Consider the following 13,549-nt stretch of genomic DNA (forward strand, 5'->3'; position numbering starts at 1 on the left):
TCGATGAGACAAGGAATATTAATAAGGGAATTGGTACATGGGGGGGTAGGAGGGATATGGTCTGGGTGATGAGACAAAGAATATTAATATTGGAATAGGTACATGGGGGGTAGGAGGGATATGATCTGGGTGCAGGTCGATGGGACAAGGAATATTAATATAGGAATACGTACATGGGGGGTAGGAGGGATATGGCCTGGGTGCAGGTGGATGGGACAAGGAATATTAATATAGGAATACGTACATGGGGGGGTAGGAGGGATATGGTCTGGGTCTGGGTGATGAGACAAGGAATATTAATATGGGAATAGGTACATGGGGGGTAGGAGGGATATGGTCTGGGTGCAGGTCGATGGAACAAGGAATATTATATAGGAATAGGTACATGGGGGGTAGGAGGGATATGGTCTGGATGTGGGTCGATGGAACAAGGAATATTATATAGGAATAGGTACATGGGGGGTAGGAGGGATATGTTCTGGGTGTGGGTCGATGGGACAAGGAATATTAATATAGGAATAGGTACATGGGGGGTAGGAGGGATATGGTCTGGGTGCAGGTTGATGGGATGAAGCAGATTAATATAAGAATAGGTACATGGGAAGATACGGAGGGATATGGTCTGGGTGCAGATCGATGGGACTAGATTCTGTACTCAGCACTCTGGGATGTGATTTTACAAATCCCACACACATGCAGAGGAGGGATCGAACCCCCAGGCCTCTGGTACTGTAAGGCAGCCTCTCTGCTACTGTAAGGCAGCCTCTCTGCTTGCTTTGCCACTCTGCAGCCTGTTTGGTGTGAGGACCTGGAACAAAATATATTGCAACTCCTAACCGCACACCCCCACCCCCCACCCAGGTTGGGATGTGGACCTTGACATGTGCAGAGAATTGACAGAGGCCATTTGTAGGGTAGAGAGGGTGGTCACCAAGACTGTAAGGTTAGTCACCGGCCAATAGCTCTGGCCTACAGCCATCCGTACCTGAACTCTGGGAACCTTATCCCCTTTCAGTGAAGCATAAAGCCAGATTCTGGCTGGAATGACCTGTCATTTGCTCTGTTACCTCTCTTGTTCTGGGTTTTGAAAGTCACTTTCTTAAAACTGCCTGGGACGTACAGAGTGTGGTGTAAAGGAGTTGCTGAGGGAATAATATTTGCTGTTTGCCTGATTATGGTATTTGATATAACTATTAATATTTTACACCTGCATTCACTTCCTGTGAAAGTACTTCCTCTTGTTGCAAGTTTACTTTGTTGTGATTAATGTGGGGCCTGTCATGCCTCATTGGGCCATGCTCTCTTGGCTGAGAGTCGAAACGTTGTGAGTTTGAATTCTGGAGACTGGGGCACTGGAATCTTGACACATTTATGTTATTTATTGAGATACAGCACAGACTAGGCCCTTCCGTCTCATTGAGATACACCACCCAGCAATCCTCCAATTTACTCCTCATCTAATCACGAGACAATTTACAATGACCAATTCACCTACTGACCGGGGTACATCTTTGGAATGTGGGAGAAAATTGCAGCACCCGGGTGGGAACGCCGTATTCTCAGAAGAATCTTTGTGTAGCGGCTATGCCTCACTTGACTCCCGTTCGTCTCGCGTCTGTGGTGAACTGGTGTTGACCCCGCCAACTCTGTAATCGCGTTGATGTGGCTACTGTGTGACTGCATCCAGGTACAAGCCCACGACATAAAGTATTAGTTGGTACACGATAGGCAAGTAAGTGATCACACTTTATAGTTATTTCTCGGTGATGGGTTAGTGGAAACAAATAAAATAAAGGCGCCAAATCAGTAAATTTTGTCAGTTCTGTGCACAAATAATTAGTTGGAGCTTATGAAATTCGGTATCCTTTCCTCCCCTCGATCTCCTGCGAACTCCGTTGACTCTCGGCTGGGGTCACTCCCAATGATCTACCAGAGCACTTGACTCACGTCCGACCTCTTCTCTTCTCCTCCACCAAAAACCCGTGTTTCTCCCCCAGTTCCCGCACATACAGATAGAATAACATGACTTCCATTGGCTAGCAAATGAATACAGGTCCCGTTATCACTAATTATAACCCAAACATGCTGCTACAGAGAACCCCTTAACAGTACAGAGAAACCATTTTGTCAGCCTTAACAATTAACATTACGATGAGTATTGCTGAGAGCCCTACATTTGGATATATGCATAAGCATCTCCTTATTCTCGGGTTAACAGGGAAGAATACACATTGGAGCTGAGGAGAATGCAGCTGGACAGATAGGGATGGGGAGGGGGATGAAGATAAAGAAATGGTGCTGGCAGAGGGGAAGAAGCTGTTCCTGAATGGTTGAGTGTGTGCCTTCAGGCTTCTGTACCTCCTTCCCTATGGTAGCAATGAGGAGAGGGCATGTCCTGGGTGATGGGGGAGTGGTCCTTAATGATGGATGCCACCTTTTTGGGGCATCGCTCCCGGAAGCTAGTGCCCATGATGGAGCTGACTGAGTTTACAACTCTCTGCAGCTTGTTTCGATCTTGTAGCTCCCCCCTCCGCCCCCAATACTGGACAGTGATGCAGCCAGTACATCTGTACAAATTTGTGAGTATCTTTGGTGACATACCAATTCTCCTCAAACTCCTAATGAAATATAGCCGCTGTTTTGTAGCCGCGTCAATACATTGGGCCCATGTTACATCTTCGGAGGTATTGACACTCAGGAACTTGAAACTGCTCACTTCCGATCCCTGAATGGAAACTGCTGTGTGTGTGTTCCCTGGCTTTACCCTTTCTGAAGCCCACAATTAATTATTTGGTCTTACTGACGTTAAGTGCATGATTATTGCTGTGACGCCACTCAAGCCAGCACAAGCTCGGACTGCATTGGTTATTGATGCAAACGACACATTTCACTGTATGATTTGATGTACTTGTGACAAATAAAGCTCATTTCTGATCTTTATAAATACTTGGAGAATTGAGGATGATGGGGAACTGATGCAGAAGAGAAGTTGCAGCCAGCATTGATTGTCCATGTGACGGGACAAGTATGAGGGGCCGAGTGGCCTGCTCCAGTAGCAGCGAGAAGATTGCATGGCCGGGCATCCTTATTAGACGCTGCCTTCTTGAGGTGGTGTCTCCTGTAGCTGCTGTCAGTGGTGGGGAGGGCTGTCTGCAATGGAGCAGGCTGCCACCACTTGCACCCCTGAAGGTCAGAACTGGAATAGCAGGCCGTGAGCTTGTAGGGCGATGTAATGTAATGGGTAGAAACTTCCATAGCTCACTTAAAGTGAGTTGGGGTTCACTTTAAGAGGCTGGTCTGACGTGATGACGTGATGATGTGAAGTTTTATTTTACTTTTGTGTTTGGTTGATAATAAAGGAGTTGTTAACGGTTTTATTTACAAAAACCTACAATGTAACCATTCAGGATAGTTTCAACAGTACATCTGTAGAAATTCCATAGAGCGATTCGTGACTACTTCCTTAATTAGTTAGTATAATATTTATACAGTGTATCTTATCAACTAATTTATTAATTAAACAGTACTTATATATTGGTATAATATACCTGATTCTGATTAAGGGTTTCTTAAGGTTTTTATAGGCGGGGTTGGTAATGGGGACAAGCTTCCATGACCTATTAAACAATGACGTGTGACTCAAATAACCTCTGACAACCAAGTCCAGCTCCTGGCCTTCATGTGTGGCTTCGCTACTAAGCCCAGTTGAACCGATTCTACTGACAGGAGGGGCAAAGGCGGGTCACTGGCGCCTTAAAACCCTCGCTTCGGGCAGATGGGGCTCACCAGCCGTGACTGGCAGCTCATCCAGGAGAAGGAAGAACTGATCTCAACCCTCGACTAGCTTGCAGATATACCCACTCTTGGGGAAGGCTGTGGGAGTAAACTCTGAGGGAAAAATCCGTAGCTAGTGTCCCTAAGTTGAGTTCAACACTGACTGGCAACTCCTGAGACACCGCTGGTACCAAACTGTATCGGTCTCTGCCGTTCCTTTGGGTTCATCAGATGCGTGGAGAGGGGGAGCTTGCTACATGGGCAACAGCTTGCTCTCCATGTTGTATTGCCCTGGGATGTCATGTTGAAATTGTACAAGGCATTGGTGAGGCCAAATTTGGAGTATTGTGTACAGTTTTGGTCACCGAATTATAGGAAAGATGTCAACAAAATTGAGAGAGTACAGAGAAGATTGACTAGAATGTTACCTGGGTTTCAGCACCTAAGTTACAGAGAAAGGTTGAACAAGTTGGGTCTTTATTCTTTGGAACGTAGAAGGTTGAGGGGGGACTTGATAAAGGTATTTAAAATTATGAGGGGGATAGATAGAGTTGACGTGGATAGGCGTTTTCCATTGAGAGTGGGGGAGATTCAAACAAGAGGACATGAGTTGAGAGTTAAAGGGCAAAAGTTTAGGGGTAACATGAGGGGGAACTTCTTTACTCAGAGACTGGTAGCTGTGTGGAATGAGCTTCCAGCAGAAGTGGTTGAGGCAGGTTCGATGTTGTCGTTTAAAGTTAAATTGGACAGCTATACGGACAGGAAAGGAATGGAGGGTTATGGGCTGAGTGCAGGTCGGTGGGACTAGGTGAGAGTAAGAGTACGGCACGGATTAAAAAGGCCGAGATGGCCTGTTTCCATGCTGTAATTGTTATATGGTTATATATGGCTTGCATATCTAGAAAGCTAAGATGCATTATTCATGGTCGACTCTGACCGACAGGCTTCAGATTCTGATTTAAAAAGGTAATTAACATGGAAGTTTAGCAGGAGTTATCCTGAATCATAAGTGGGGGAAAAAATTAACGTGAGCTTGTTTGGTTTGTGATCAAGGGGTGGGACATAATAGTGGACGTTGTCCAGAGGTGCCCACACTATAGTGGTTCACAAGGTGTGGCATAAATCAGCAACTTCAAGTGCCAGGCTTTAGATATTTCAGAAGGACAGGAAGGGAGGCAAAAGAGGTGGGGGCGTGGCACTGTTAATCAGAGATAGTGTCACGGCTGCAAAAAAGCAGGAAGTCATGGAGGTGTTGTCTACGGAGTCACTGTGGCCGGAAGTTAGGAATAGGATGGTGGCAATAAATCTACTGGGTGTTTTTTATAGACCACCCAATAGTAACAGGGACATCGAGGAACAGATAGGGAGACAGATTCTGGAAAGGAGTAATAATAACAGGGTTGCTGTGGTGGGAGAGTTTAATTTCTCAAATATCATAAGACCATAAGACAAAGGAGCAGAAGTCGGCCATTCGGCCCATCAGGTCTGCTCCACCATTTTATCATGAGCTGATCCATTCTCCCATTTAGTCTCACACCCCCGCCTTCTCACCATAACCTTTGATGCCCTGGCTACTCAGATACCTATCAATCTCTGCCTTAAATACACCCAATGACTTGGCCTCCACTGCTGTCCGTGGCAACAAATTCCATAGATTCACCACCCTCTGACTAAAAAAAATTTCTTCGCATTTCTGTTCTGAATGGGCACCCTTCAATCCTTAAGTCATGCCCTCTCATACTAGACTCCCCCCATCATGGGAAACAACTTTGCCACATCCACTCTGTCCATGCCTTTTAACATTCGAAATGTTTCTATGAGGTCTCCCCTCATTCTTCTAAACTCCAAGGAATACAGTCCAAGAGCGGACAAACGTTCCTCATATGTTAACCCTCTCATTCCCAGAATCATTCTAGTGAATCTTCTCTGTACCCTCTCCAACATCAGCACATCCTTTCTTAAATAAGGAGACCAAAACTGCCCACAGTACTCCCAAGTGAGGTCTCACCAGCGCCTTATAGAGCCTCAACATCACATCACTGCTCCTATACTCTATTCCTCTAGAAATGAATGCCAACATTGCATTCACCTTCTTCACTACCGACTCAACCTGGAGGTTAACCTTAAGGGTATCCTGCACGAGGACTCCCAAGTCCCGTTGCATCTCAGAACTTTGAATTCTTTCCCCATTTAAATAATAGTCTGCCCGTTTATTTCTTCTGCCAAAGTGCATAACCATACACTTTCCAACATTGTATTTCATTTGCCACTTCTTTGCCCATTCTTCCAATCTATCCAAGTCTCTCTGCAGACTCTCCGTTTCCTCAGCACTACCGGCCCCTCCACCTATCTTCGTATCGTCAGCAAACTTAGCCACAAAGCCATCTGTTCCATAATACAAATCGTTGATGTACAATGTAAAAAGAAGCGGCCCCAACACGAACCCCTGTGGAACACCACTGGTAACCGGCAGCCAACCAGAATAGGAGCCCTTTATTCCCACTCTCTGTTTCCTGCCAATCAGCCAATGCTCTATCCATGTATGTAACTTTCCCGTAATTCCATGGGCTCTTATCTTGTTAAGTAGCCTCATGTGTGGCACCTTGTCAAAGGCCTTCTGAAAATCCAAATATACAATATCCACTGCATCTCCCTTGTCTAGCCTACTGGTAATTTCCTCAAAAAATTGTAATAGGTTTGTCAGGCAGGATTTTCCTTTAAGGAATCCATGCTGAGTTCTGCCTATCTTGTCATATGCCTCCAGGTACTCTGTAACCTCATCCTTGACAATCGACTCCAACAACTTCCCAACCACCGATGTCAAGCTAACAGGTCTATAATTTCCTTTTTGCTTCCTTGCCCCCTTCTTAAATAGCAGAGTGACATTTGCAATCTTCCAGTCCTCCGGAACCATGCCAGAATCTATCGACGTTTGAAAGATCGTCGCTAATGCCTCCGCAATCTCCATAGCTACTTCCTTCAGAACACGCGGGTGCATTCCATCTGGTCCAGGAGATTTATCTACATTTAGACTATTCAGCTTCCTGAGTACTTTCTCTGTCGTAATTGTGACTGCGCGCACTTCTCTTCCCCGCCACCCTTGAGTGTCCGGTATGCTGCTGATGCCTTCCTCTGTGAAGACTGATGCAAAATACTCGTTCAGTTCCTCCACCATCTCCTTATCTCCCATTACAATTTCTCCAGCATCATTTTCTATCCGTCCTATATCTACTCTCACCTGTCTTTTACTCTTTATATACTTGAAAAAGCTTTTAGTATCCTCTTTGATATTATTTGCCAGCTTCCTTTCATAGTTAATCTTTTCCCTCTTAATGACCTTCTTGGTTTCCTTTTGTAAGATTTTAAAGACTTCCCAATCCTCTGTCTTCCCACTAATTTTTGCTTCCTTGTATGCCCTCTCCTTTGCTTTAACTTTGGCTTTGACTTCTCTTGTCAACCACGGTTGAAACCTTTTTCCACTCGGAAATTGCTTCTTTTTTGGAATATACCTGTCTTGCACCTTCCTCACTTCTCGCATAAACTCCAGCCACTGCTGCTCTGCTGTCTTTCCCGCCAGTGTCCCTTTCCAGTCAACTTTGGCCAGTTCCTCTCTCATGCCACTGTAATTTCCTTTACTCCACTGAAATACCGACACATCAGATTTCGGCTTCTCTTTTTCAAATTTCACAGTGAACTCAATCATGTTATGATCACTGCCTCCTAAGGGTTCCTTCACCTCAATCTCTCTAATCACCTCCGGTTCATTACACAATACCCAATCCAGTACAGCCGATCCCCTAGTGGGCTCAACAACAAGCTGTTCTAAAAAGCCATCTCGCAGGCATTCTACAAACTCTCTCTCTTGAGATCCAGTGCCGACCTGATTTTCCCAATCCACTCTCATGTTAAAATTCCCCACAATTATCATAACACTGCCCTTCTGACAAGCCTTTTCTATTTCCAGTTGTAATTTGTAGTCCACATCACTGCAGCTGTTTGGAGGCCTATAAATAACTGCCATCAGGGTCCTTTTACCCCGCGATTTCTTAGCTCAACCCATAAAGATTCTGCACCTTCTGATCCTATATCACCTCTTTCTAATGATTTAATATCATTTCTTACCAATAAAGCCACACCTCCCCCTCTGCCTACCTTCCTATCCTTCCGATACACTGTGTATCCTTGGACGTTCAGCTCCCAGAGACATGCATCCTTTAGCCAGGTCTCAGTGATGGCCACAATATCATACCTGCCAATCTGTAGCTGTACGGCAAGATCATCCACTTTATTCCTTATGCTGCGTGCATTTAAGTATAACACCTTAAGACCAGTATTTGGTACTTTTCGCTTTGATTCCACTGCAACTTTATTGCACTGCAACTCATCCCAATGGCTACACATTTGCCCCATCACCTGCCTGTCTTTCCTGACATCCTTACTGCTCACTATCTTAGATTTATTTCTGTTTTCCCCTTCCTCCGCTTTGTCTTTCTGGTTCCCATCCCCCTGCCAAATTAGTTTAAACCCTCCCTAACAGCTCTATTAAACTTTCCCGCCAGGATATTGGTCCCCTTTGGGTTCAAGTGTAACCTGTCCTTTTTGAACAAGTCATACTTCCCCCAGAAGAGATCCCAATTATCTAAGAATCTGAAGCCCTGCCCCCTACACCAGTCTCTCAGCCATGCATTCATCTGCCTGATCCTACTATTCTTGACCTCGCTAGCATGTGGCACAGGTAGCAATCCCGAGATTACTACCCTGGAGGTCCTTCTTCTCAGCTTCCTTCCTAACTCCCAGAAATCTCTCTTCAGGACCTCCTCCTTTGTCCTATCAATGTCATTGGTACCAACATGTACCAAGACAACTGGCTGCTCACCCTCCCCCTTCAGAATATTCTGGACCCAATCCGAGACATCCCGTACCCTGGCACCCAGGAGGCAACACACCATGCAGGTATCTCTATCAGGCTCACAGAATCTCCTGTCCGTTCCCCTGACTATGGAATCCCCTATGACCTCTGCATTCCTCTTCTCCCTCCTTCCCTCCTGCACAACAGCGCCAGGCTCAGTGCCAGAGACCCGGTCACCTTGGGCGTCTCCTGTCAGGTCATCCCCCTCAACAGCATCCAGAACAAGATATTTGTTGCTGAGGGGTACAGCCACAGGTGTGCTCTGCACTATCCGGGCATTTCCCTTCCCTCTCCTGACAGTGACCCAGTTTTCTGACCCCTGTAGCCTAGGTATGACTACCTCCCTGTAGCTCCTGTCTATCACCTCTTCACTTTCCCTGATAAGCAGTAGGTCATCAAGCTACAGCTCCAGATCCCTAACACGGTCTCTGAGGAGCTGCATCTCGGTGCACCTGGCGCAGATGTGGCCATCAGGGAGGCTGGAGGTCTCCCAGGATTCCCACATCTGACACCCTGAACAAAGCACTAACCCTGCAGGCATGCTATCTAATTCTACAGGAATGAAACAGGAAAAATATCGATTAGCATCTCCCTAGAGGGAGGGGTTTAGATGGGGTGGAGTTTGTTAGATGTGTTCAGGAAGGTTTCTTGACACAATATGTAGCCTATAAGAGGAGAGGCTGTAGTTGATCTGGTATTGGGAAATGAACATGGTCAGGTGTCGGGTCTCTCAGTGGGAGAGCATTTTGGAGATAGTGATTACAATTCTATCTCCTTTACCATAGTATTGGAAAGGGATAGGAACAGACAAGTTAAGGAAATGTTTAATTGGAGTAAGGGGAACTATGAGGCTATCAGGCAGGAACTTAAAAGCATCAGTTGGGAACAGATGTTCCCAGGGAAACATACCGAAGAAATGTGGCAAATGTTCAGGGGATATTTGCGTGGGATTCTGAGTAGGTACGTTCCAATGAGACAGGGAAAGGATGGTAGGTACAAGATCTGTGGTGTACAAAGGCTGTTGTAAATCTAGTCAAGAAGAAAAGAAGAGCTTATGAAAGGTTCAAAAAACTAGGTAATGATATGAATCTAGAAAATTATAAGGCTAGCAGGAAGGAGTTTAAAAATGAAATTAGGAGAGCCAGAAGGGGCCATGAGAAGGCCTTGGTGTCAGGATTAGGGAAAACCCCAAGGCATTCTACAAGTATGTGAAGAGCAAGAGGATAAGACATGAGAGAATAGGACCAATCAAATGTGACAGTGGAAAAGTGTGTATGGAACCAGAGGAAATAGCGGAGGTAGTTAATGAATACTTTGTTTCAGTATTCACTACGGAAAAGGATCTTGGCGATTTTAGGGATGACTTGCAGTGGACTGAAAAGCTTGAGCATGTAGATATTAAGGAAGAGGATGTGCTGGAGCTTTTGGAAAGCATCAAGTTGGTTAAATCACCGAGACCGGACGGGATGTACCCCAGGCTACTGTGGGAGGTGAGGGAGGAGATTGCTGAGCCTCTGGCGATGATCTTTGCATCATCAATAAGGATGGGAGAGGTTCCAGAGGATTGGAGGGTTGCAGATGTTGTTCCCTTATTCAAGAAAGGGAGTAGAGATAGCCCAGGAAATTATAGACCAGTGAGTCTTACTTCAGTGGTTGGTAAGTTGATGGAGAAGATTCTGAGAGGCAGGATTTATGAACATTTGGAGAGGCATAATATGATTAGGAATAGTCAGCAAGGGTTTGTCAAAGGAAGGTCGTGCCTTACGAGGTGACCAGTGGTGTGCCTCAGGAATCTGTTCTGGGACCCCTACTCTTTTTGATTTTTATAAATGACCTGGATGAGGAAGTGGAGGGATGGGTTAGTAAATTTGCTGATGACACCAAGTTTGGGGGTATTGTGAATAGTGTGGAGAGCTGTCAGAGGTTACAGTGGGACATTGATAGGATGCAAAACTGGGCTGAGAAGTGGCAGATGGAGTTCAACCCAGATAAGTGTGAGGTGGTTCATTTTGGTAGGTCAAATATGATGGCAGAATAGCATTAATGGTAAGACGCCTGGCAGTGTGGAGGATCAGAGGGATCTTGGGGTCCGAGTCCATAGGACACTCAAAGCTGCTACGCAGGTTGACTCTGTGGTTAAGAAGGCATACGGTGCATTGGCCTTCATCAATCGTGGGATTGAGCTTAAGAGCTGAGAGGTAATGTTGCAGCTATATGGGACCATGGTCAGACCCCACTTGGAGCACTCTGCTCAATTCTGGTCGCCTCACTATAGGAAGGACTTGGAAACCATAGAAAGGGTGCAAAGGAGATTTACGAGGATGTTGCCTGGATTGGGGAGCATGCCTTACGAAAACAGGAGGATGAGAGGTGACTTAATAGAGGTGTACAAGATAATGAGAGGCATTGATCACGTGGGTAGTCAGAGGCTTTTCCCCAGGGCTGAAATGGCTAGCTTGAGAGGGCACAGTTTTAAGGTGCTTGGAAGTAGGTACAGAGGAGATGTCAGGGATAAGTTTTTTTACGCAGAGAGTGGTGAGTGCGTGAAATGGGCTACCAGCGGTGGTGGTGGAGGTGGAAACGATAGGGTCTTTGAAGAGACTCCTGGATGGCTACATGGAGCTTAGAAGAATAGAGGGCTATGGGTAAAGCCCAGGTAGTTCTAAGGTAGGGACATGTTTGACACAGCTTTGTGGGCCGAAGGGCCTGTATTATGCTGTAGGTTTTCTATATTTCTATGTAACTTAGATCTGCATGTATGGAGGCTGAACAAATAACATTGGGAAGGATTTGTGGCTGGGCAGAAGATACTTTCTACACAGCATTTAAGACCATGAAATGTTGGAGCAGAATTAGGCCAGTGGGCCCATCAAGTCTGCGCTGCTATTCCATCATGACTGATTTATTTTCAATCTCCTGCCTTCTCCCTGTACCCTTCCATGCCATGACTAATCAAGTGCCTATCAACCCCCGCTTTAAATTTGCCCCCTAACTTGGTCGCCAGCTATCTGTGGCAATGAATTCCACAGGTTCACCTCCCTCTTTTAAAGAAATTCCTCCTTCTCTGCTCTAATGGGACATCCTTGTAGTCTGAGGCTGTACCCACTGGTCCTAGACTCCCCTGCTATAGCAAAAATCCTCTCCATGTCCACTCTATCTAGGCCTTTCAATATTTGCTGGTTTAATGAGAATCTTCCCCCCCCCCCACCCCACACTTCATCATTCTTCTAAACTCCAGTGAGTACAGGCCTAAAGCCAACAAACACTCCTCGTACATTAACCCTTCCGTTTCCAGGATCATTCTCACAAACCTCCTCTGGACCCTGTCCGAGGCCTGCACACCCACACCTTTTCTTAGATAAGGGGCCCAGAAGTGCCCACGATACTCCAAGTGTGGTCTGACTCTTGGCAAAAGTGTAAGAGTTTGTTGCAATGTCTGTTGACATACTGGACTTCTTTAAGAGGAGATGCTAGCATGGCTTGCTGGCTTTTGAAGGCTCTGGGGCTCGACTCACTGGTGTTTAGAGAGATGAGGGGGATCTCATTGAAACCTCCTGAATATTGAAAGTCAGCTCTTGGAGTGGACGTGGATAGGAAGTGGCCTAATTCTGCTCCCATGTCTTATGGTCTTCGTCATACAGGCATAGGAACAGAGCATTCGGCCCATCTAGTCAGTGCAAACTGTTCCCAATGTCAAGTCTTTGGTGATGGTGGGCTCCAGGCTGTGTGTTTGATAGGCAATGGTTTTCTAACCTATGCTTGTTTCTTTTTCTGCCCACAGATGAGGTGGAGCCTGTCTGCTACATCTGCACCTCCTGCAAGGAACCCTTCCCCAGCGCCTGGCTCTTGCTTCAACACGCCCAGTACAACCATGGCCTCCACATCTTCCTTGAGCTGGACCACGCCGAGTCCCCCCTGCCACCACCATCCAGCACTGACAACCCCGCCGGCTCCCTGTCCCCCCGGTCCCAGGAGGGCAGCCCTTCTGAGGGGCCCCGCGCCCGAGAGACCCCCTTCCGGGTCCGCTCGCCAGCGGCGGTGACGGGCTCCCTGCTCTTTGCTCCGCCCCTCCACCGGCTGCCCGACCAGAGTGACAGTGGCTCAGAGGAGACGGCACCCTCGCCAGCCCAGGGACGGCGGCCGCCGGTGGAGTTCTCCCGCCGGCTGCGGACCCTAGTGGGGGGAGCTGGGCCATCCCGCCGGAGCCACCAGCACCGCTTGCCGGCCGTGCCAGCCGGCCACTCGTCCTCAGGGACCGGCCGGCAGCACTCGCCACACGGCCGGAGCAAGGACTGTGAGTTCTGCGGCAAGACCTTCAAGTTTCCCAGCAACCTGGTGGTGCACCGGCGAAGCCACACGGGCGAGAAGCCTTACCGCTGCCCCTTCTGCGAGCATGCCTGCAGCCAGTCCAGCAAGCTGAAGAGGCATATGAAGACCCATGCTGGCCTCTTCAACGGCTGGCCGCCTACCACGGGCATGCTCGGTGGCAGGGCCACCCGAGAGCAGGCGTCTCACCGGCGGAGGTACACGGACGAACGCGGAGGGCAGCAGAACCCCAGCGTCACCTCACCCCTCAGCAGCCAGGACGAGTTCAGCTTGAAGGTGAGTGCTTTGAACACACGTCAGGGCACCCACGGTAGCGTAACAATGACAGCGCGCCTCTATTGCAGCTCAGGGCATCGGAGTTTGGCGTTCAATCCCGGCGTCGTCTGTAACGTGTTTGTATATTCTCCATGTGGAATGTGTGAGTTCACTCCGGGTGCTCCAGTTTCCTCTGAAAGACGTAACAGTTAGCCGGTTAGTTGTTCATTTCAAATGGTTCTGTGATTAAGCTAGGGCAGGGGTTGCCAACCTGCTTAATGGTGT

The 13,549-nt window shown here is 47.3% G+C and overlaps 1 protein-coding gene across 1 annotated transcript in view; it reads left to right on the plus strand.

Annotated features, from left to right (window-relative positions):
* Positions 1–13,549, plus strand: part of LOC140206217 (B-cell lymphoma/leukemia 11A-like) — a 91,104-nt gene that overhangs the window by 55,407 nt on the left and 22,148 nt on the right. Inside the window, exon 3 of the mRNA XM_072274540.1 lies at positions 12,465–13,285. Within this exon, the coding sequence (XP_072130641.1) occupies positions 12,465–13,285 (821 nt within the window). The remainder of the gene's footprint in view (positions 1–12,464; positions 13,286–13,549) is intronic.

The sequence above is a fragment of the Mobula birostris genome, chromosome 12 (assembly GCF_030028105.1).
Source record: "Mobula birostris isolate sMobBir1 chromosome 12, sMobBir1.hap1, whole genome shotgun sequence".
Lineage (NCBI taxonomy): Eukaryota > Metazoa > Chordata > Chondrichthyes > Myliobatiformes > Myliobatidae > Mobula > Mobula birostris.